General features: G+C 51.0%; 1 protein-coding gene across 1 annotated transcript; it reads right to left on the bottom strand.

Annotated features, from left to right (window-relative positions):
* Window positions 1-307: 307 nt before the first annotated feature.
* CYSTM1 (cysteine rich transmembrane module containing 1) lies at window positions 308-24,769 on the bottom strand. Its single transcript, XM_069028932.1, has 3 exons — window positions 24,664-24,769; window positions 12,952-13,199; window positions 308-753 (listed from the first exon to the last, which is right to left on the bottom strand). The coding sequence occupies exons 2-3, from the start codon at window positions 13,178-13,180 to the stop codon at window positions 647-649; spliced, it is 336 nt and encodes a 111-aa protein (XP_068885033.1). The 5' UTR covers window positions 13,181-13,199; window positions 24,664-24,769; the 3' UTR covers window positions 308-646.
* Between the last annotated feature and the right edge of the window lie 412 nt (window positions 24,770-25,181).

The following is a 25,181-nucleotide window of genomic DNA, read 5'->3' as shown; positions in this document are numbered from 1 at the left end:
GATCATAGCTTGGGACCAGCCCTTCCCCAAGAGCTGCTGGTGCACACACACAGCAGCTCAGCCTGTGCTTCTCCCAGCTCTGCTGTCCCAGGAGCTGCTGGAGAGGGCCCTGGTTCCACAAGGGGACCCGACTGGCCAGACCCACAGGATAAAAACCTGACTGTGCTGCCCGGTGTGGGATGAGGGGGTTGGAGGTGCCATACCGAGGACTCCCACCGGCAGAGTCAGTGCCCACAGGAGGCCAAAGACAGACAGCACCATGGGGAATGCCCACCCTGCAGAGAGATTTACTGAAACAGCCAGGACCTAGTGAAGAAAATCAACTGTTGGCTTTAATTATTGCGTACGTCTTCGTCTCTAGGGCTAGGAAAATCTCAACTGGTAAATATACATTTCATCAGAATGCCTTTGGCTGAAATACACCATTAGCACATTCTTCAAAGTTACAACAAAAGTCTTAGAAATGTTAAAAAGGGATTTTTTTTCCTTTACTAAAATAAAGGAGTGCACCCCCCACCCCGACAAGGCGCTAGGACGGACAGACGGGAACTCGTGGCTGTGCAAAGCAGAGCGTTGATTACAGTAACAGAAAGGAGTCGGGACAGGAGTGGGGAGCCTGCAGAGCGCTCGGTGAGCGGCAGCGGCGTCAGGTCAGCATGTCCCAGAGGCAGCAGCAGCAGAGCGCGGTCCAGCACGCCGTCAGGCAGGCGCTCTCGCCCGTGTCGTCCCTCCGCCGCTCCTCCACGACGTACACTGCGGGCAAGAGGGGCTGGTGAGTCCGAGCAGCAGCCTGCCTGTCACTGCCGTGCACAGTCACGACACGCAGTGAAGAGGACAAGGACCAGGTGTGGCCCAGTCCCCAGGTCAGCTTTCCAGGAGGTGGCAGCTCCCTCAGCTGCAAGCACCGCTGCAGCCTGTGTGCCTGTCCGCTTGGACTAGCACTGCTCTTCCCCAGCAACTGCTCCAGCCCTACCACGCACAGAACTGCCTCCTTCCCTAGGATGACAGGGCAGGGACCAGTCCTTGCTCCGGCTCTGTGTCCCTCCTGCATGCGGGGGGACTGCCAGCCCTGTCAGCTGAGTGCCCGAGGCACAGGCTAGGAGGTGGCAGTGCAGTGACACCTCACCGGCCGTGCCCCAACACTCCAGGTATCGCCTCATGGATGGAAACCATCTCTGCCCCGAGGCTCCTGGCAGCCTGTGGGGATTTCCTGCACGCTGCCAACCGCTTGAGCACACAGGAGGGAGCCCCAGGTTTGGGCGGAGCTCTCCAGGCAGGGTCTCCTACTTGAGGCCAGTGTGCTGCTTGCTCTTTGTGCCATCTCCTGAGGCCCATTAGGACAGGAGCAGTTTATCTTTGGTTCCTCCTCGCTGAGCCCAGGCTGTCACACCCAGACCTGCATCATTCTGAGGGCAGACAGGTGACTGTCCTTCCTGACAGCTTTCTTGGGTCTGATCGTTGTGCTCTGTGCAGGAAACGTGCCCACACACAGGAGTCCAACCCAGGCAGGCACCCAGTGCTGGCAGGCAGAAGCCTGGGCAGGACACAGCTCATGGCATTGCCCTGGCCCTCCCACGGGCTTGCTTTGTGCTCGGGAAACCATTCCCCAGTCACTCCTTCAGCTCTGCAGAGCAATGGGTGGAGGATGTGCTCCAGCTTTACACAATGCCAGAACTGTGACACCACCAAGGGAGGCAGAGAGGGAGAGTCCAGCACCCCCCAAACGTCTGTGCTTGCGGACAGCTGTGCCCGAGCCTCAGGCAGGCTCCCTCTCATCAAGGGCAGTAAGGGACAAGAGGCATCCTCTGCACAGGCAGAGCCCAGCTCCAGGGGAGCCCCTGCATGGCATCAGCACAGCACTGCTGTGCCCCTTCCCTCTGGCCACTCAGTCACAGCACCTGCAGCCCTTGCTCCAGGAATGTCAGCACGTACATTCTTCTCCCTTCAGCCCCAGGAGAGGTGCCACACACTCCCCTCCCTCAGGAGCTGCTGTCCCTGCCCGCCCCTCCAGGGCCCAGGCTGGCACCTCCCAGCAGGAGGAGAGCAGGACCTGATGGAAACCCGGCTGCCTGTGCTGCTGCCAGGGGGAGCACGACCTCCTCCCCACAGCCCAGGGCAGGGCTGTGCCCAGGGCCAGCCCCTGCCACACCCACAAGGAGTGCAGAACAAGGTCCATGACTTGTGAGCCCGGCACCCTGGCTGCCTCTTTCATCCCTCTGAAAGGGTGGACCACGGACCCATCCCATCCTGTCCCAAGGGGAATACGTCCCATGGCACACAGGACTTTGGCCAGGCCCTTCCCTCCTCCCACAGCCCCAAACCTGCACTCAAAGCCACGCCTGGAAGACTTGCAAGGAGAACATGGAGGCTTGTGAGCCCTGACTTTACACAGCAGTGTGTCAGCAGCTCTGTCCACTGCCTGTTCTGCATGGAGAGGTGACCCAGGGGCTCGGTCTGGGCTTTATTTTCCTGGTGGATCCAGGAGCTCTAAACAAGCAGCTCTTTGGTGCATTTGTTTGCTCTAAGAAGGTCCTGCTACAATCAGTGGAGGCAAAACACCCACCAACTACTCCAAGAGTCCTGTGTAAGATGGTGACATCCCTGTGCTGGAGCCCTGACACAGCCCTGGCTTCCAATCAGCTGCCAGGCTGCCATTCAAACTGTCCCACCTCTGAGCCATGGCGAGCTGGATTGCTGCTGCCAGAGCACTGCCATACCCAAAACTGAGGGCCCCAGTGCCCTGAGACATCCAGATCCACACAGCAGAAGGAGGCTGCCCTTTGCCAGTTCCAATCAGCTGTCCAGGACTGCAGGGATGCAAGAAGTGTTTGCCTGAAGTATTTATGATTAATCCATTAGAAGTTTTAAGCTACAGCCAAGTGTCAGGGACATGCCAACAAAGCACGTTCAAGGCATGTACAAGGTGCTGTTACGCAACGCTTGCTGAAATATTAAACGGAATGGCTTTCCTTGGGCCTGGGCAGAGGGAGCCGGGCGCTCTCACCACGGCTGCTCAGCCAACTCGTGTGGGACGCTGCCTCTGCACAAGGGGGTCACAGTGTCCGTGGGTATCACCTCCTGTCCCTGCCAGCCAGCCCTCTGGCACTGCTGCTGCGCCTTGTCCTGGAAGGGGCTGCCCGGAGCCAGCCGAAGGACCAGGCACAGCTGCCCACTAACAGCTGGGGGCAGGACTGGGACAGGGCAAGGGACAGCAGCCACGTCAAGACCTTTCCAGGACTCACCACGGGTTTGGGGTGAGCCTTTCTGTTAGAAACAGTGAAACAGCACTCACGTTTGTTCCCTCACTTCTGCGAAAAGCTGGAAGCCACTTAAACCAACAGCACATTGTGGCAAAAGCTCCTTTTGGCAGAAACCCTCAGAAAAAAAGCTGTGGTCTTCCCCCATGGCAGGCAGCTGTTGTACTTCAGCAAACCCGCTCACCTTCCAAGTTCAAGGAATGCCCCAAAGATAGCACCTGAAATACACATTTGAGAAGTTGCCGCCTTCCACTGCAGAGCTCCTCTCCAAGGAGAGCAAGTCTTGAGGGCAGCTCTGCCTCTGCCAGCTCACGGGAGCTGCTGCAACCACTGCTATGGTCTGAGCGTGCACACCAGCAACACTGGACACGTTCACACTTGGAGAGCATCTGGGCAATGCTCTGAAGAGAGACAGCCACCCCTCCCTCACAGTTTGTGTGGCTTTCTTTGAAGCCACATCAACGCTTCAGGAGTTGCAGCTTTGTTGCTGCACCACACAAATTGCCAGAGAGATTTTAACCACAGATACACAGCCTTAATGCTGAACAGCTTTTCTGATCTGGGTGTGGGGCTTGCAGAGGACAGGAGAGGAGCAGAACAGCTGAAGGGTGGTCAGCTGTTCAGCTACAGCTACCAACCAGCTCAAAGACAGGCCGGATGAACTGCTCCCAGCCCAGCCTCTCACTGAGCTGGACACACCCTACACCAATCTGCTCATTTTGGACACCTGAACGCTGGCTTCAGAGCACTTACACAGTGACACAAGTACCCGAGGACATCAAGAGTATGTGGTGGCACCTTCACCCACTCCTCCCAGGCCATGCAGTAGTGCTGTACAAACGCAGTGTCAACCCCCAAACTCCCTATCCAAACCTCCTAAAAGCATTTTGTTGGGAAGTCTTGCACAGCCCATGACTGATGCAAGCCCCCCCACAGCTTCCCAACTGACTGCTACCACTGACAGACATCAGATCTTCTGCTGGGATACCTTTGCCAACAAAACCCAATCCACAATCTGCCAGTGAAGGGAATCGTGGCTTTTGTGAGATTCCTCAGTGCCTGAGTGCCTCCAAGCTAAAGCCACCCAGTTTTCTGTGGCGAGCCTTATTGGGGACCCTCATCAGCTGCTTTGTGCCTCTCTTTTAGCCAAGGTTGGGCACTCCAACCACCTCCAGCACAAAGGGTCCTTGGCATTATGAGCAGAAGCCTGGTGGCCACAAACAGAAGAGAAACAAGGGTGATTTCTCCTGAAGGCACTAGACAGCACTCAGTTCTAGGCTCCGGTTTTGATGGTTTCGTTGTTTTTTCTAAAACAGGATGGGAGAAGGTATCAGCTGAGAGACCCTCCCACCTCCTAATCAGCCTCAGAGTGTAGAGCACAATGAATCATGCTTACCCCGAAAATGGGGTGAGCCTTTCCTCTAATCACTCCCTGTAATCACACAGCAGTGGCCTGCACAAACCAGTGCAAATAACTCCCACTTTGTTTTTAAAACAAATACTACAATACCTTCTTATTTCATGTACAGTCGACTTTATCTTAAGCATACACATTTTGTTTCTTCTCATACCTAATTGATACGTTAATCATTAGCTCCATGAGGGAGAGGAATGAGCTGTACTTTTCACCCGGTTTGGCATAAACTAAAATGGTGAGCTTAGACTGCAATGCCCCTTATTGCAGTGCTTTACTGGGTCTACAAGGATTGCAGTGCAAGGGCACCGGCTTTGATGCCAGAACCAGTCCATCCTCTCCCAGGGCCCACATACAGACATCACTGTCAAGGTACCAACTCACCTACATGGGGGTAGTGATGGTGCCTGAGAGCCCTTGAGCTCCACAAGCTCTCCCAGAAGTCCTGCTGCACATGACAGGGGCCAGGCCCTTGCCTGGGCATTTCAGGTATGACAGGAATGACATCCAGGCACAGAGAAGCCAGCACAGGGCAGGCTCAGCACCTGGGGAGCAGGAGGTGGAGAGCAAAGCCCAGCATCCACCAGCTGCAGGGACTCCCCTCCTCTTAAGATGGGAGGGCTCAAATCACATTGCCCTGAAGTTTACTTTCCTTTAGCCCAGCTGTGTGCCAGCACAGACCCCTCACCTGCACTCCTGGCTGTGAGGCAAGGCCTGGGGCACATGAGAGGAAGCAGCAGTAAGTAGTTTACAATCACTGCCACTGCAGCCCCAAAACCCTCCCTTCCTGTGCTATCAGAATGGCTCTTTGCCATGGGAACAGCTGGTCAGAGCAGGAGTAGTAGTTAATACCAGAGTCTCATCTGGGAGGGAGTGCACAGCAGAGAAGGGACCCATAAGCCTCTTCCCAGTTGTCAATTAAGTGGGTTTTATCACAAGCCACTTCTGCACCAAGAGCTTTATTTTCACTTCTTCAGCGAGCAGGAAGTCTTGCTTAAAACTGCTCACCACTGCCTGGAATGATTTTGTGCTACCTGAAGCAGATTGCTAAGTCAGGTCAGCCTGTGCATCTGCTTTTACCTTCAAACCATTCTCACCCAGGTCCTTGGAAAGCTTTTCTGTTCAGGATGGAGGCCAGAGAAGGGAAAGTCAGCACAAGCACACCTAATGGATGCAGAAGTGACAGTGACTGGAAATCAAATGTCCAAGAGCCATCTTTGAGGTGCACATTCTGGTCTGAAGACCCAGAGCTGCAAGAGGAAGGAGCACCCAGCCATGACCTCCCAGACATCCACTTGTCCTGAAATAAACCCCACACAGGCAGCAAGTGAGGAAGAAGAGATTTCAGGACTGGGGAACAGGGACTAAACTTTCGCATGAGCTGCCACCAAGGCTGCTCTCTGCACCAGGCGTCTCCAGGGCACAGCCTGGGCACAGATGAGATCTAACTCCCTTGGCAAGGAAAGTATTTAATTGTTCTTTCTCCTCTCTGGGGGTATTTGCTCAAGCCTAACAGCTTCAGGCCTGTTATTTTCCAGCCCCCCAACTCCTTCCTGCCCAGAGGCTTTCAGTGTGTGCACAGTCTCTACCGACACCACACTCAGATTTCAGGAAATACCTCAGTACACTCCTGAAACAGATACCACAGCCAGATGGAAATTCAATGACCCACTTCAAGCAACAATCTTCCAAAGCTTCAAAATGCTCAGGACAAGTTTCACAACTCCCAGCTCCAAACAGAAATGGCTTCTGCCAGAGCCACCCGAGCAGAAACCAAGTGTCACGGAATGAAAATGCCACGGAATACAGGCAGCTCCACCTGCAAATCCCCTCTGCCACCAGACAGCCACTGCTGACCCAGCCCAGATTTCAGCCTGGGCTCAAGCAGAAACAACTGATGTACAGCTGCTCACACAGGTATCAGACCTGCCTTTTTCCATGGCCACACGCCTGGGTTCAGGAGTTGGAAAATTCCTGCCTTTCTGTTCCCGTAAGTTTGAGCAGCTCGGATGCTCACCCTAGAGAGCTGTTTCAGCTTTCAGGAAGCTGAACAGGCCACACATTTCAGGGAAATCACTGAGCAGGTGAGCCAAGAGAGCACTTTCCAGAGCCAACGCTGCACTGGGCAGAGCTGTTCCCCTCTCACACACCAGTCAGGGTGCCAGGCACGGGTTAGGGCTCAGAGGGAACCATGCAGAAGATTTTCTTGCAGCTGAGCTCAGGGCTGGAAAAGATGTTGTTTCCTCACTTGAACACACAGGGATGTGTGATCCTTGAGATAACAAAAGTGATACTAATTAGCATTTATGGTGTATCAATGTGCCTGGGAAGGATTCAACACCTCTAAAAGGCAGGGCTACAAGCATTCCTTACAGGAATCAGCACACCTTGTGTATTGAGTGTTCAGGTCTCTGCAGGATGTCAGCAGGCATCAGCCAGCTCTCCAAAGCACTACAAACCCCAGCACACAGGTTAGAAAGTGCACAGGACACATGTCATACGAGAAAAACTTTCCCTCAGCTCAAATGTACAATAATTCAGGGCTTCAGACCCTTCTAGACTACAACAGATGAGAGACATCTCCCAAAACTACAGATTTTGAGAACTTCCTCTAACATCTTTTTAAATCAGTAAAATCTTAATTTACTGTTAAAGCAAGGAGATGTTTTTAACCTAGTCAGCCACAGGGCTTAAGAACAGCACAATCCTCAGCCTGTGTCAGTGCTTACACTGAAAACCAGCATCAGTCCTAGAGTTAAACAACACCTGGCTTGGAGGGATTCACAGAGCACAAACTTCATCTTACAAAGGTCTTGCAAGCGTGTTCTGGGTGACTGACAGGAGAGGGACAAAGCCCAATTTAAAGCAGAGGGAACACGCCCCCGTGAGATCCTCCTTGTGCAGCCCCACAGGGTCAAGTGCCACAGTCTGTGCAGTGTCTGCAGTGCTGGGAAAAGGCCGTGCATGATTTGCTCCTCACCCAGCCTGGTGCCCAGCTGACAATGACTGCAACAGCAGCCTTGTTAAATTCAGCCCACGGTGTTGTCAGCCTTGGCCTCCTGAGGCCAGTTTGTCTGAAGCATGTTTTCAGATACTGGACCTGAATCGGGAATAATTTTCTTTGCATCAGGTTGTTATCAGATTACTCCCTCCTTGAGGGTGAAAAGCAGTGAAGGTGAGGTGAGACAGCAGCCCCACGACTGCACTGTTTGCCAGCCAACAGCCCCCGCTGTTTGTGCAGCCAGGGACAGAGGGAGGGATGATACAGCAGTCCTGGAGGAGAGAACGCTGGGTTTTAAAGCACACTCAGGAATGAGAAGCAGATAAGAGGACTACTGCCAAATAAGATTTTTTTTTTTTTTTACAGGACTCCAGCATCTGGAGTTGCAGCTCCTGAAGGTACAGGAACAGTTAAACTAAATGTTCCAACAGACTGCTTAGGAAGGGGTCAACAGACAGAAAGCCTGTCCTCCAAATTAACTCCTGCTGGGGAAGGCTCAGCTCCACACGGTTTGGGAAGCAAGGGGGTAACCACTGAAAGGCACTGGAAAACCTCACCAGAATGATTCTGATCCCTTCCTTTCCACACTGAGACAGGTAAAGAGGAAAAATCATCCACCCCTCCAGCAGCAGGCAGTGCCTGTATCTAGGTGACCTGTTTATTCTGCAGCTGGACAAACATTAGGAGGCAGACAGCATCACTGTGACTATTACTCTTATCGCAGACGGCTTTGCTACAAGTAATCAACCTCCAGAAACAAGATTTCCACCCTGTGTGTACAATGGCTCAGACGCAATGCTGAGCTCTGTTTGCCTGCAGTGCCTGCTGACAGAGCCTGGTTCCCTTTGGCACAGCATGGAATAGCCTCATCCATTACGTTGGCATGTATCAACAGGGAGGGGGGAAGAAATTAAGCTGGTCAAATTGCTAGCATCAGCTTCTGCTTTTAAAATTAGTATGTCACTTCATACTTTGGCTCGTTCCACTTCTTTTGAAAGCATACCATTATCAGCTGCATTACATTTCACCTCTAATTTACACAGACAAGAAAGTACCAGCTGAGCAGTCACCAGTTACTGTGGTTTCCTTATGCTAGTTGATAACAAATAATGAAAACACTGGTGGGGAAATGAGATATTTTCTGGAACGAGATATTTTCCTCCTCCTAAGCAAGCCCCTGCCGTAAAGAAGAACCTGCTCCCTACACAATGTGGCACACAGGAACCACGTTCCTAAAGCTGTGTTTCCCAGCTTTGTTCTGGTGCAGGCAGCTTCCCTCTACCCACACCAAGCACCACGTGGCATGTCTACCCTGTTCCAGGAACTCACACCCACATGGACTTTGTGTGGACAGACACGGAGACAGCCCTCAGCCTGGGCAGCAGGAAAACTGGAGCCAGAGATCAGCACATCAGTTCCCAGCACTAGGAGGCTGAATCACACACCCTTAAGGATAATGTCCCTCAGGCTCAGCATATACATTATCACCTCTAAAGGCAAATGTCAAGTTGTTTATTTCTAATGAACAACAGCCAAGTCAGTTGCCAGCCCTTGCAAGATGTAAGATGTGGGGTTTCTTTGGAGACTTTGGTATCAGTAACCTGATCGAGCCTAAAAGCCATCCATCCAAAAAAAATAAAACCATGAGGTGACACCTCAGCAAGTCACCAGTGAGTCTCCAGCTTGCTGCTCCTTCATGTGGAGAAAAAAACATGCTTTGAGGCCTTTCATGGCCTGAGGTAGCTGGGGTGACTCTGAGGGGGTGCAAGCTTGCACACATTGGCCTCCATCCCCTCTGGGAGAAGGGGCCAAGGAACACTGTGATCAGCTGCAGTCTCCCTGTCCCACAGTGCTGTATGGGGGTGGCCACATGGGAGTCATATGGCCACCACCACTATGTCTTAACACATAACCACAAGCTGATTTCTGCACCCCAGATGTCCTCGTGGCTGGCTAATCCTGCACAGACAGTCCAGAGGGGAACACACGTGTTCTCCTTGTCCAGAGCTGTTCTGGACTGCAGCTTCCTCCAGCAAGCCCTTAGGTTTGTCCCCCAGTTCAGTGGCATATTGAAAAGGTGGTGACACCTTCCCTTTCTCACCTATTTGTAGTGGAGTCATTGCTCACTGAACAGCAAGAACTTTCCTTCCTACCCTGGCCAAGCACAACCCCAGCAAGAGGGGCTGAAGTCTCCAGCCTGGGCTTACAGCTCCCACCTCCTGAGGACACAGAGAAAAGGGTGCTGTGGGTGGGGAAAGGTGTGGCTGCAGCACACATGGGCAGCGTGACTCAGGCCAGTGCTGCTCAGCCTGGAGTCCTTCACCAGCAGCCTTTGAAACAGGCTCAGAGCTCCTGGGCAGTGTGGGTGACAGAACCAGCACCCAGGTTAAGCTGCTTCCCTGTTACATCTCAGATGCAGCTTTAATACAGAGAGGGGCATGTGAGGTTTTTTTTACTTCTCCAAGGGCTGAGTGGACAGGCTTTATCCATTGCTATTCCTGATGGGCTACAAATTAAGATGAAAAAACACCATCACCATAAAATGCTACTTTACCATCAGATTTTGAGAGCTCAACAGTAATCATTTCCATCTGTGTGATCCACTCAAGACCAAAATATGATAAATAATTACTTCCACACATTAGCAGTAGCACATGGGCTATGATCTACAATGTAAGAGCCCACTTTGCAGTTTGCCCACACAGTAATATTATGTAAAGCATAAAATTTAAAGTATAGCAAATTTCCTAATTTTCACTGTGGACACATGCTTATTCAGAAATACTAATGTACTACTTGGAGTAGCTTAATTCATTAGATTAAGCAAAGTCATGTAGGAGAGTAAAACATCCACTCTGAAAGGGAAGCATCCATGCAGAAGCATCCATGCAGTAGCTTTGGAAACACCACAGGAACTGACAAGCCACACGAAATCATGCTAGACCAGCTAGGCTGACTGCAATGCCTTGATTAAATTTAGATGTCAATTTTTTATGTTAGAAGTTCAGCCACACCAATACAGATACATAGCACTAGTGTAACAGATTTATAAAAAAATAGCTTTTTTAGAGACATCCACTCTCAATTAGACACTCCTGGGGTTCTTAAACAAAGCCCCATTGAAAGCTCTTTTACAGCTTCAGAGGATAAAGATCAGGTTCCAGTTTGACAGACTGGCCAAAAAGGAGCAAGGGGAGAAAAAAAAGGGTGATTAACAGAAGGAGAATGAAGAAAAAGAAAGCTTTTGCAGAGAAATGCAAAATTATAGCCCTGACTTCACTTTGCAGACTTAATAAATGTGTTTAAAATAATTGTGCGCCATCCAGAGGGAGCTGGACAGGCTGAAGAGGTGGGGGCACATGAACCTCGTGAAGCTCAGCTGGGCCAAGCAGAAGCTCCTGTACCTGGGTAGGGGCAATGACAAGTGCAAACACAGGCTGGCTGGAGAAAGCAGCCCTGGGGAGGACTTGGAGGCAGGGTATGATGGGATATTGGGAAGAAATTCTTCTCTGTGAGGGTGGTGAGACCCTGGCACAGGGTGCCCAGAGCAGCTGTGGCTGCCCCACACATGAAGTGTTAAAGGCCAGGCTGGATGGGGCTTGGAGCAACCTGGGATAATGGAAGATGTCCCTGCCCATGGCAGGGGGTTTAAACTGGCTGATCTTTAAGTTCCTTCCAACTCAAATTGTTCTGTGATTCTATCACTTTTTTACATCCACTTCAGCAACAGTGGAGCTAATTAGAGGCTCCCAAGGTGGGTTCAGAGACCACATGTAGCTGCAGGAAGGCAGTTCAAGAACAAGACTTACCAGAAGGTTTTTGATTTATGGATTAGAGTGCTGCTTCTGCAGAGCTGAACTTGTGTTAGCTTAGGCTTAACAAAATCAAACCTCCTGCAGAACAAGCCTGGGCTCTCAGTGCAAGACACTCAAACACTTCACTACTTGTCCTCTCCAATTTGCCAGCCTATTCTTTGTGCTGGTCCACAGGTTTGTGAGCAGAGCAGAGGACATTCAGTGTCACCAGTTCCCTGATCCAGTTTGATGAGACCCTTCAAGCTTCCAAGGCAGCAGAACTGTCTCAAAGCCAGACTGTCCAAAGGAACAGTCCCTGTCTCCCTTCAGCCTCTGCCAGCACATCCCTTTGTGTGGCTACAGCAGCAAAGCAACACTGGCACCAACCAAAGATGTTCAACATGGAAAACAAGGAGTTTTCCCCTGCCCAGTAATAAGAAACATCTCTTAACCACCCCAAAACCCCAGGGAAAACCCTGATTACACTTTGATTCCATGTGATGGAAGTGGTGGGAAGCATCACCATGCTGCTTCCTCCTCCTCCTCCTCAAAGGCAGGGTTCTCACTCTGTTACAGAGGAAGTTGAACTCAGGAATTGCCCTCAATTCAGATTCTTATTCACTCACACCAATTGCTCACTGCTTAAATTTGGGCCTTCTCGATAGACCCACACCAGACTGTTCAATCCCACTGAACAGTCCACCTCTCTCAGCTTCTCCTCACAGAAAGGAGGAGAAGCTCTCATCCCTTAATCATCTTCTCTGCCTCTCCTCTGACAATCTGAGCCTGCAGCAGGCACTGCAGTGAGCCCCAGGAGAGCTGTGGGTGCCAGAGCATACCAATGTGCCATATTGAGGGGACGTGGCACGCAGATGGACCAGCCAGCTGCCAAGGGAAGGTGCATCATCCTCCCTCCCTTCCCCAGAAATCTGGGTTTTTCCACAGAATGATAATACCTTCAGAAAAAACCAAAATGCCCAGGAATGAGCAGATCACTTGGACAGATACTGATGGGCTCAAGAAAACCGAGGTCCATTAATTCAGTATGAACTGTACATTTGAATATTATAACTGTTATAACTGTTATATAACTGAATATTCTAACTGTTATATACATTTGAATATAATTTAACTGTGCAGCCTTTGGTTAAAACTCCTCAAACAAGAGACAGGTGGAATGAGAGTTGTGGCAAAACTAAAGCCTGTATAACAACCTCAGCATAAGGATTCCCTTGAGGGATCAGCACGAAAGATGTTTGGCAGTATTCTCCAACAACCAGAGAGAGAACTGTGAGAGCAGCAAAACAAAGCAGGAAAACGAGCTATAAACAAAACTGCTATTTCAAACAAGCCACCACCTCCTCCAATACATTCACCAGCCTCCTTTAGGGCCAGGTGCTGGTGAAAATATTACTTCAAGGTCAGCGTGTACTCATGTGAGGCAAACAGGTGCCCCAATGTCACGCCGTGGCTGCTCGGTCATACCTGTATTTTTCGGCCCATCTGCATACACCGGTCCTGGAGGTGGAGGTGCGTTCTGCCATCCATACTGGGGATATCCTTGGTAGCCTGGCTGGCCCGGCTGGTAGGGCCCGGTGGGTCCAGGGGGGTAGCCGGGGTACGGGCCGGGAGGGCCCCCCGGCTGCTGTGCATAGGGTGGGTACGGGGCAGTTGGGCCCGGGCCGGGGTACGGTGGAGGATTATCGTAGCTCATGTGGGATGCAGAATCTGTCCTGCAAAAGAAGGAAACAAACAGGAGACCTGGTTTGCTTTTGTCTGCTCATCCACGACCATGTGAGTTCCACTGCAGACTGCTCTCCAGAGAGTGCTACGTCGTGTGAGAAACAGACTTCAAAATACCTGGTCAAGCAGCAAATTTATTTTTAACCCTATCACGGGGGTAGGGATGGAGTTGAAGTGATTTCTCTAAGTGACAAGAGTTTAGCTCAGCAGTAGTAGCATGCTGCTTTCCAGTCGTGCATCAGCTATTCACCCTAAGTCTTGCAGCAGCAAAGCAAAATCCTCTACTTCCACTCACGATTAAAATGCTTTTAAGAGAGATTTAGAAGTGATTACTTCATATTTCTGTCAATATTGGAAAGGAAAACCATGGAGAAATGCAGCCTGTTCCAGGCACTTGACAGCTTTGACATGAGAAAGAGTGAACACAAATGTCCATTACGCTTCTGCTAATTGTTAAAGCACCCAGACCAGCACTCTGGAGCAGGGCAGTATGGAATAATTTCCTGATGACACTGTGCCCCAGCACATCGTGTAGTCTTCCAGTCATACACAACTGAATCATTAAGCAGCCACAAGGAATTAGGGCCTTGGGCTCAGCCTCACTCAAAAAGCAGCATTAAAGACACCTCAGAGAGTTGATGCTCATAAAACCCATGTCATGCATTACTCATGGCACAGCCATCGGAAGACAAGACTGTCCCAATACTGCAACTTTAATGAACCTCTAAGCAGCATGACTAAGCAAACCATTTCTTACATTAGGCTTCTGGAGCTTCTCCCTGTCTGAGAAACAGAAGTGTATATTAATATCCTACGTGTTCAGGAACCTTCCTGCCTGAAGCAGCGGTAGCCTGCTATTTCCTTCCCCTATTACAGGGTGCAGACGGGTCACCAGTTCCCCTTTGCTACACACCTCCTCCCACACGCCACAGGGAGAAATACCAGGAGCATAACCTGCCTCTGCCAGGCTCGCTGCTGCCGGCTTGCAGTGGGAGGGGCTGGCCAGCGGGATCGCCTTCGGATGGCATTGGGATGGGCAAGCAGCCGGGCTGGGCTGACTGCTCAGCCCTGCGCCCCCGGGGACGGGCAGCAGAGACCACGGGCACAGGCAGCGAGCTCTGGCTGACGCAGCCTGAAGAATTTCACCTTTGCACCGCTACCGGAGCCCAGCGCGATGTGCGGGGCAGAGGCCAGGCGAGCCCAGCCCCTGGGGCTATGTTTAGCTGCCGCGGTGCCTGGCAGTGTAGAGCGAGCTGTTTGTTTACAGCCTGCTGTTTCATCACCTCAGAGCGCCGGCTGTCCCTCCCCAAGGAAGGATCCCAAGGCTCCCGCTTGTTTACACGCTGCTCCTGCCCGAAGGTCGCCAGCGCGATGCCAAGTGGCACCGCGGGGCTCTGCCCCGCACCCAGCCCGGCTGAACCCACACAGTGCCTGGGATCTAGAGGCTGCTCCAAGGGAACAGGGCCGCCGTCCCGCCCAGAAGGACACCGAGAGCCCTTGAGGCTCACAGGCTGCAGGTATCACTCACCTGAATTCACCCTAATGCTCCTTATGGTGTGCGAGCCAGGCACAGTCACAGAACCACAAACGTGCTGAGTTGGACAAGGATCACCCAGTCCAACTCCTGGCTCTGCACAGACACCCCAACAATCCCACCCTGTGCCTGAGAGCATTGTCCAAGGGCTCCTGGAGCTCTGGGGCCAGGACTATTCCCTGGGGAGCCAGGTCAGTGCCTCAGCACCCTCTGGGGGAAGAACCTTTCCCTGATATCCAACCTAAGCCTGCCCTGACACAGCTCCAGCTGTTCCCTCGGGTCCTGCCCCTGGTCACCAGAGTGAAGAGATCAGTGTCTGTCCCTCCTCTTGCCCTCACAAAGAAGTTGTCCCACGTAACTGCTAAGGCAGTGCTGTACCCTGCAGATGATGTCTTTTCATGGCTTTGTCAAGAGTTTTAACTGCTTAACCAATGTCTGGGATTACAGGAATTTTATTTATGGCTTGTTTTTTTTTCCCCACTGCTAGGCCAGCCAGACCACTTAACTGCTCACTTTAAAACAGACAAGCACAACATACACTTAACTCAAGGCTCTTTAACCACTGCACTGCAATGCAACCCCCCTACCAAGTCTCTAGCAAGGAAATTCTTTCTTCAGGAAGGCAGGGAAAGGCAGGCAGCAAACCCTACAACTCACTTCAGTGCAATCAATTAGAGAACTGGGACACAACAGGCCACTAATGCTCATCTAACCCAGAAAATCATCCCAAAATAACATCCAAAAGCAAGTTTCCAGAGAAAAATAAGGCCAGAGCGAGTGTGTGTGTGTGTACACCTACAGAGCACTGCACGTGGCAGAGTAACCATTTGGAGCCCAGGCATGGCCCAGGCAACCCTGTGAAGCCCCTGGTTTGCTCAGGCTCCCTGACCCAATGCACAGCTGCTGTGCCTGCTCCTGGCACCAGGGGATCCAGGGCACTGCTGCCTGCCTTGTGGAAAACTGCCTCCTGCTCCATCAGGGTGACTGCAGGAGGTCACCCTCCTGAATTTAGGTTTGCACCAAACCAGGGAGGTGGCATGTGGGAATGCCCTGTTTCCAGATCAAAGAGCTCCAGCCCAATGTCTGCTCCTTGGGCAGGGGACAGCCTCTCCATCCATGTTCCCCTTCTCTGTTCAGGGGTGTAATTTCACATCCTAGCTACAAATATATGTGTTTTTATATACACACACACTAGGCATTCCAAGGCAGCAAACAACAGATCATGTTTTGTTCATAAACCTTAAGAACCCTCGGGGCTTAGCTTGCTTTGATGAGCACTGTCCAGCTCCAGCAGACTCACATGGATTACTTCAGTTTTTCAAAGTCCTTCTGCCCAAGAGGATGATCAACCCAGCCCACCCTTCCCAGGGAAGGGTAGTCTTCTCTCCTGTCCCTTTATATGCATCAATTCATTTATCCACATTCAATATCATTGATATTTTAGTGCTGAAGCAAGGTTGAACACATGCTGTGATTCTTCAGCTGGCTGTGAACTCAAATTCAGCCAGTGGATAACAAACAGCCACCCCACTGCTCCCTTGCCATGGGACTGCCAGGGGACACCCTTCTCCATCAGGACTGGCCATTCACTCCCTTTGGTAGCCAAGCAGGGAGCCTGCCCCCTGTCCTGTGGCCGCCTGGCCTCTGTGCAAGCATCCAGCATGGGAACATGCCAGAAACCCTTTGGAGCCAGTGGGACCACACAGGTAACAAAGCACCTCTGCAGAAAGGGCTGAGATGGGGATCAGGTGTGCCTGGTAAAGCTCAGAAACCCCTGAAAGAATGTGGTAAGATGAGAGCCTGGTTAAAACCAACAGCCATGGGGATGAACAAAAACACCTGCACATCAGCAGCTCTGCAGAAATGTCTGTGAAACAGTGAGAAGGAGTTAAAAATCCAACGGCTTGAGCAAACAGGGAAGTGGCAGCATAGGGAACAAGAAAGAACTACTAGTGCTCTTTGTTTACCAGCTCCATACTGGCTGTGTCAAAACAGCTTTTGAAGAGGAGGAAGGTTAGGAGTGGAGGCAGTGACTGAGATTCCACCTGCTGATATGGGAGAGGGACTGAGGGGAAAACTGGCCAGAGCCTACTAACAGCTGTACAGATGCCTGGGCAGAGACAGCAGAACAACAGAACAGAGGAAAAGATGGAGATTAAGAAGAGCATATTCCAGGTTGAGGGTAAAGTAACATAACTGAGATTAGGCAAGAGATAAAAGAGAGTGTCCAGCATGAACACTCAGCAGCCACTGGGGATTTGTCTGTGACGAGTGAGGAAAGCCCTGAAGAATTCATCAAGGTATTCAGCAATCCCAGGAGGAAGTTGTGGAACCTAAGTTCTCGGAAAGAATCTTTCCTTGTCCCCCAGTTTCACTGCCAGTAATTGCTACACATACACACACCCCTACTCGCCCTTTTTGAGCTGTGTGACAACACTGAGATTTCCTTCACTCTCATGATCTCATACATGATTTCACATACTTCCTAGCTCTATTTACTCACCGGGGTATGTGTTTGCATGGCAGGGATTTGCAGCATGAAGCAGATACTTTTCAGAGACATACCTGAGCTCTTAGTCAAACATATCATCAAGCTTTGCTGTGGGTTCTCACCCCAGCTGGTAATTCTGTGTGAGCTGCAACCAGGACCAACCCCTGCGAGGTTGCATCAGAACTCATATCTGTGTGTTTCCTAGTGAGCACCTCTCAGGCAAAGCTCAAAGAAGCCAACCATTAGTGAAGCCCTTTGTTTTCCATGACGCTGCAGGAGGTCCAGCAGGAAGAGCCGGTACAAAGCTCAATGGTCCCTGCACAGCCTCACTAGTGCTAAACTTCATTTAGCACTAGACCCAGCAAACAAAGAGATTTCCTTGACTGTCACTAAGTATTTGCCCTGTCTGTTGCTCCTTAACAACAGAGAAAATGCGAATCCATCTGAAGAGAATGGCAAACCATGTTCCTTTTCCTCCTCCCCACCACATTAGTACTTTTGCTAAGGGGCAAGTTCATTAGTTCATAGTTTCCTTAAGCCATCTTCAAACTCATTTGTTCTACACTGCTGAGTAAACATTATTTCCTCTACCCCAACAGCAGGGCTTCATTTTTAAACAAGCTGCTTCTCACACCCCAGAAGGCTGCACCATTGCTCAAAAGGTCTGCAAACCAGAAGCCACTGAAGTACGGGGTTGTATAGGGAATGCACATAGCACCAGATGTGCATGTACACACAGAGGTACCAACAGGCAAGAAGCACCATCCTGTGTGAGAGCATCAGTCCCTCTACAGGTGTAACCTGGCTCTGGCTAAGGTTTAGCAAAAGGTGCAAGTTCAGAACTATAATGCTTTGCATACACTACATACATATATCAATATTTAACCTGTCCCTTTTTGCAACCAATCCTTAGAGAAACAGATTTCACCATTAGACTTTGAAAAAACTTCTGATTGCTTCACATTTACTGCCTTGTAGAAGGCCAGCAAACCAAGGCAGCTGCTACAAAACTAGTCAGTCACTGCTCCTGATCCTCCTCTCCCAGCACACTCATGAATTTATTATCTTTTTTGTTTTCTCCAGGCATCCCTCCTGAGCTGAAGACTCTCTGCTTCAACAGAGCCCGCACCATTCCTTGATTATTCTTTCCAGACATCATTGTGCCTTTTAGTGTCACCATTTGTCTAGGAGGAAGCAGGCAGACTCTCTCTGCACAGTGCCACAGCTGTCTTCTGCTTCCCACCCCTTTCCCAGCCCACTCCCAGGGCAGCTCTTGCCATCCATCAAGCTAAAAACAGAGCTCAAGCTGCACTGTACTAATTGCAACTGCAAGATCCTTCCAAGTGGGAATAGCTCCTGTAGAGCCTGTCACTGCACACGTACAGCTCACCACATTGCTCACCCAAGTGACAACACACAGGCTCTTCCACCATTTCACTGGCTCTGCCACAAGCCTCTGAAAACAGCCTTAGCTTCAACCTGGGAATGTCTCACCATCCACAAGTTGCCACCTCTAAAACTAGGAAGGAAGGAGCAGGAAGCCTAATTTAGATGGCTGTTGGCCATGTCACTCTGCACATGCAGCCCTGCAGCACAGCCTGGGGACCTGGACAGGGAGGACTTCTGGTCAGAAGGTAACATGATGCATAAAAACAACCAAGAATGAAGAGAATAAGGGGAAGCATGATGGAAGAAAGCTTTTCTGTTAGCACAAGGGATGCCCAAACAAAGACCCTTCAGAGCCTGCCAAGATGACCCAGTTTCACCCTTTTCCCTCCTCCAAAAGGCCACGTACAAGGCTGGCGCTCCCAAACATCTCTTGAGGTCAGAATAATTACAGCCACCATAATTATTGCCAAAATGACTGGAGAGCAGTAGGAATCTGCTTCTACCTGTTGGCACCTTGTTACCTTGGCAAAATTGAGGAGAGCATTTTTACACAGTAGGTGTCCACAGCTACTAATCCACCTGCAAAGAAATACCAATCCCTATGGACAGCTGCCTGCAAGTCAGATCCTTCAAATCCAATCTCCAGAGCAAGGAAATCCATTAAATAAAGAGCTGTGCATATGGGGTGAGAGGACAATCTAACCAGGGTACTGAAACAGGGCAAAACGCCTTCTCTAGCACAGGGAACAGTGCAAGAAACAGCCCTATGAAAACAAATGGGCGATTAGTAAATTAAAAAGAAAACCAAAAACAAACTACCAACAAGAAAAACCCAAAGGAAATCAGCAGTCTGGAACACAGGAAAAAAACCCCATAACGACCCAAAAGCAATTAGCAGATTTTTGGAATTTAAAGGCGAGAAGTTGCTTGTTTTTAGGACAGCAGGACAAGCATTGCACCTCGTGCTGCTGTAGTCAGGAGGAATCATGTTTTGGGGATGGCAGGTATTGATTCAGCTGGTCTTTGCACAGATGAAGATGGAGGGCACGGTGAGAGGCCAGACCCTGAGAAGGACAACTGGGGCACCCTGATATAACCCACCCCTTCCAATGCCTGCAGCGCTAGGAAGTCGTTTTCCAATACAGAGCTCTAATGGAAAGTACATTTAACATCAGCAATCCAGCTCCTGGCAACCAGCCTAGCATTTAAATTACATTTCATATGAACAGTATCCAAATGAAAAAGAGCACAAGTGGCTCTTAAATTGCACTGGCTCTGTGTTTCCCTCTTACCAGCTTATTTGTCAGCTCCATTTAGTGATTGTATGAAAGGTATGTTAAGGATAAATTGTAAGAGATTCCATTCTTGTTTGGTTTGCTTCCAGGAAAAGCTTCCTCCCTGGTTTGCCCTCCCACTTCACCAGGTAGCTCCATCAGCCTAGAGAAATAGCAAGAGCTGCCCCCACCTTTTCTGACAAAAGCTGTTCAAAACTACTTTAATTTCCAAAATACAGGTCTAGGCAAAAGCAAAAATCCCAGCTTTGTGCTGTAAAAGGAAAAGCTAAAACCCACTCCTCTGTTGAAGCCCATTTCCTTAAGAGGTGTCCTGGACTCCAGGACACTCACAGTCCTTGGGAAGAGGGGCATTTCCTCACATTTAGTTGAGTGGCTGCCAGGCATCTCCTGCACAAAACAACTGCACCTGTGTGACTGAAGCCACCAGATCAGGCAGCTCTGTGCACTGAACAGTGGTTTGGATGAACAAGCATTTAACCCTCCTGAGCCAGGTATTCCCTCCTCCTGGTGTCCTCCAAGCCCTCCAGGGCTCTGAAGCCTGCCCATATGTGAAAATGGAAAGCCCAGCTGATGTTTGAGGCTGACACTGGTGTACCTATGAACTGTCCCAGCTGCCCAGTCCCATCATCTGCCCTTCCTTCTTGGCAAAACCATAATGGATATGCCCATTTCCAGGTGATTCTGGTTTCAGAAACCAGGATTTGATCAGCTCTAAGGGGCTGTAGTCATGCTGACAGTTTTTGCCTCAGAGGCAACATCCTTTGTGGAGCTTCACAGTCACAGATCTGCCCCTGCTGCTCTCCACAGAACTCTTATCAATGTACCTTCACACCCACACCACACCCATGCCAGGATTTTCCTTCTTCACACAAATTTCAGTGTCTCATGAATTGTTACTAACACACAAACCTCTTCAAGAAACACTATCCATCACTTACTGCCTGCAATATGCTGCCCACTGTCTACCTACATGTTCTACACGGCAGAAGGAAAGTATGAAGCTGACATAGTTCCTACAATAAAAGCATTAGTGGAAAAAAGAAATCAAATCCAATGCCCTACTACTGTTATGACATGATCTGCATCCTTATGGGGAAAAATTGTCAATTTTTTCAGACATCTGATGAAAGGTTTTAGAAACATATACTTCAACACCAGGAACTAACAATTACAAAGATGGAAAGCATCACTTCACAGCCCCTCAGGTGGTGTCAGCCACGGCACTTGTTGCTGATATGCCAGGTGAGACTCTGCCCAGGTACAGCAGCGCCTGTGGCGAAACCCACCAAAAAACCAAGTCCTTTACACAGAAATCATTTCAGAGAGAAGCATCAACATCTTGATTTCAGGTTTTGAATGCTTTTGAATGCACTGCTCTTGTTCAAGTCTTTGTATAATATGTTGCCTTAGATAATTCCAGAAATAATGACTATAGCTTGCTGTTAAAGTGGTGCATTGACTGCTTTAAGATGCAACAAATACCAAAACAACAACAAAAAAATCAATGAGAACATCTGATTGTCAGGTTAAACTACACCTGCAAATAATAGTTGAAGCAAGCAGCTTTGTTGGTCTAACTGAGAAGAGAATGTGAAACAAACAGTATGGCTGGCAAGAAAATTTGTAAGCACAGATAATACATTCATATGTTATTCAGATGGTGTTGTGGCAGCATTCCAGCCATGGAACAGCAGCAGTCTTTCAGGATAACTTCACCAGCTCTGAAACACTGGTGGATTAAGTGGAAGATACTACCCAGAGCACATGATGATTTTCTAGCACCTCAAGCAGAAGCACAGCAGCAGCAGCAGCACACAGCTCCCAAGGCACGGTTATGTTGCTGTGTGCAGACAGGAATACAGGCATCTTCTACAGCTGAGATCTCATTACCCAGAAAGAGATTTCCATGATAGGCTGGAAAATGGAATGAGACTGAGATTTGTCCGCCCCCTTCATGTTTTCTCACTTTTTCTGCTTTTCCATATCCTTCATGTGGCTCTAACATGATGCTTTACTTTGCCTGTAGGGCATATGCAAGAATCCTCTTTAATGTCTGCTTGTCACGGGCCACAGTTTCTCCCATACCAGTGGTCACCAAACCAAAAAAGCCTTTGTCTTACCCTGTCGGGGGCTGAAAAATGTCTACATTTCAGGGGACTGCCCTCAATAGCTGGTAAGACCAAGTAATACCTCAAGAAGACATTATAATCCTAGCGTGGCAATCTCTCTCTCTGATATGTAAGTGACAGAAACAGCAGCTTTTGTTCAGCAGTAGTGGTGCCTGGCATAAGGAATGCAACAGACCAGATGCTTCCAAGGAGATCCATTCCTCAAAGCCCTCTGCAATCCTGACCAGCTGCGGGCAGGCACTGGAGCACAGCACTGCTCCCTCCCAGGACAGCACGGTGGTGGCACTTCCACATAAGGGGATCCCAGCTGGGAAGAGCTCCCAGGATACAGCTGTGGGGGTAGCCCAGCATTTCCTGCCCCTCAGCACAGGTGTGAGGCCAAGCCCTTCACCCCGAATCCTGGGGAAGGCAGCCATGCTGGGATGAGCAGGCTCGGAGGCTCCCAGGCTGCCTGTGGGAAGCCAAGCTGCTGCCGGCAGGATGCCAGGCCTGGCAACACTGACCGTCTGCTTGAATGACTCGGGCTCCTTCCTATCTTTCCCTATTCCCAGAAATGACAGTGCTGTTTTCTGTTCATTGAGCCACTGGGTTTGAGGTCAGAAGCAGGAAGTTAAGACAGGATATGCAACCCAGAGAGTAGAAAACATCAATACCGACAGTAGCGAATGAGCGAACCTGCTCATTCAAGGCTCCAGCTCCCACGAGAAGTTTTCAGGGACCCCTGATAAGTTTCCAGCCGTGCCACACACAGATCACAAACAGGGGGCAGGAGAAATGCAGACCTGTTTCTTGAAAATCCAGAGTTATATGAGCTTGCTCTGCCCTCGTGGAAAAAAAAAATCAGGTAACATATTCATCCGATCCTGCACAGAACTACCCCGAGAACAGGCAGCTCCTCTGTTTATGGCACACAAAGCCCTCCAGGTACTTCTCCATCACCTCGGTGCAATGCTATGAGCAGGAACATCTCTGCTTACACTCACAGAACACCTCTGGTTGTCTGAGCAGCAAACCACTGCCCATTTTAAATGTAAAATGGACCTGGGGGGACACACGGCAGCAAACCAGCAGAGCTCTCTGCTCTGACTGACGCCAGGGCACCACCTTGCAGGGTCTACTCAGCACACACAGAGCCCCCACCCATGTCAGAGCCACTCCTTTACACGACAGTCTCCTCTTCGACCTCTGCTGCAAGGACACCCACCAGCCTCTGCAGATTATCAGTTACAGCTCTCACACCATTTGGGGAATGACGAATCAGTATTTAACAAAGATGGCCTTTATAGCACATGAATAAGGGGCAGAGTGAAACAGACTTCGTGCTGCAGAAGTTCCTGTGCTCGGTAAAAACCACTATCCTGCGCAATAGATGACTATTATCTAACATGCACATTAATCCCTGACTGTCCCCAAAAAGCACTGAAATACGATCAGTAGAATTTATAAAGTCTCAGTGCTTTCAGCCTCCTTCCCAGTCTACCTGATACAGTAATATTATTATTATCATCATCAAAAATTTCTAGGAAGAGTCACTTATTATTTAAGCAACTGATGAGAAATACCCCTTTCCCAGCGCAGCAGCACTTCCCACACCTTGTATCCTATCACTGTATTTACACAGCACAAGGAGAAGGCAGCTGCTCAGCACAGTCATTATAACTCACCCACACTTACTACCTTACCCAGACTTACCCTATTTACAGTCAGGTTGCTCACACACGTCTCGTAGTACAGGCACCAAAAGCAGAAAGCACCTCTTTTTTTTTTTCCTTTCACATAAAGCTAAACACGAATCTGGGATGAGTGGGACAGCTCTTGGCACTAGCCCGGACAGAGGGTCTGCCCACTGCCATCAGAAGGGGTGGCAGATCCATGTGGCAGAGGAGACAAGCACTCTCCTTCCCTCATTCTCCTATTTCACCATGACATTTAATTATCCAAATGAGGTCTCCTCAGCTATAGGAACAGGAAACATAAATCCAGGACAACCATAATGGCTTTTAAACACACGATGCAGCACTATTATTTTTACTCCGAGTGCTACCATACCTCTTGCTCTACACGAAATAATCCTCAGCATCAGTACCACCCGCGCCCACCCTGCTCTCGCCCCTCGGTGCACGAACAGCCTCAGCCGGGCAGCACCGCGTCCCCCGCGCTCAGGGCAGCGCCGGGAGCCCCCGCCCCGCTCCGCCGCGCCAGCCCGGGATTGTTTAGGGCACCTTTGGGACAACGACGGCGTGGCCGGCGCTGTCAGACAGGGCGGGACCCCCGGGCTGGGGAACGCGCCTGGGGGGGTTCACTGGGCCCCTCCTGTCCCGACCCTTCCGGAGCGCTGTCCCCAGCGCGGTCACCCACCGCAGGCTCCCAGGGACGGGACGGGACGGGCCCGACCCCTCACCCCGAGGAGCCTTCCTCCTCCTCATCCTCCCGCTCCTCATCAGTCCTGAGCGGCCCCGCGCCCGGCCCCGCTCCCCCCCACCCGCCGCAGCGCCCAGCCGCGCCGAGCCGAGCCGAGCCGCGCCGAGCCCAGCCCAGCCCAGCCCAGCCCAGCCGTGCCGACCCAAGCCGAGCCGTGCGGGCGCGGCCCCCCAGCCCCTCACGGAGCCCCGGTACCTGCGCCCTGCGCGTCTCGCGCCGCCACCCGCACCTGCTGCGCACCCCGCGGGGCGGTGACGTCACGGGAGGCTCAGGCCACGCCCCCAGCGGGGCGGGCACGTCACGGCCCCGGGCCCGCCCAAGGGGCGTGGCCACGTCGGGGGCGTGGCCGGGGGGAGCCGGGGGGAGCCGGGGGGAGCCGGGGGGAGCCGGGGGGAGCCGGGCCTGTCCCGGCCCTGTTCCTGTCCGAGCTGCTGCTCTTGTCTCTGTCCTGCCCTGTCCCTGTCCCTGTCCCTGTCCCTGTCCCTGTCCCTGTCCCTATCCCTGTCCGAGCTGCTGCTCTTGTCTGTGTCCTGCCCCATCCCTGTCCCTGTCCGAGCTGCTGCTCTTGTCTCTGTCCTGCCCCGTCTCTGTCCCTGTCCCTGTCCCTGTCCCTGTCCCTGTCCCTGTCCCTGTCTGAGCTGCTGCTCTTGTCTCTGTCCCTGTCCCTGTCCCAGCTACTGCCACTGTCCCTATCCCTGTCCCCGCCTCCATTC

This window comes from Aphelocoma coerulescens, chromosome 13 (assembly GCF_041296385.1).
Source record: "Aphelocoma coerulescens isolate FSJ_1873_10779 chromosome 13, UR_Acoe_1.0, whole genome shotgun sequence".
In the NCBI taxonomy this organism is placed as follows: domain Eukaryota; kingdom Metazoa; phylum Chordata; class Aves; order Passeriformes; family Corvidae; genus Aphelocoma; species Aphelocoma coerulescens.
The sequence above is the reverse complement of the archived record's forward strand: the minus strand, read 5'-3'. Positions and strand labels throughout refer to the sequence as shown.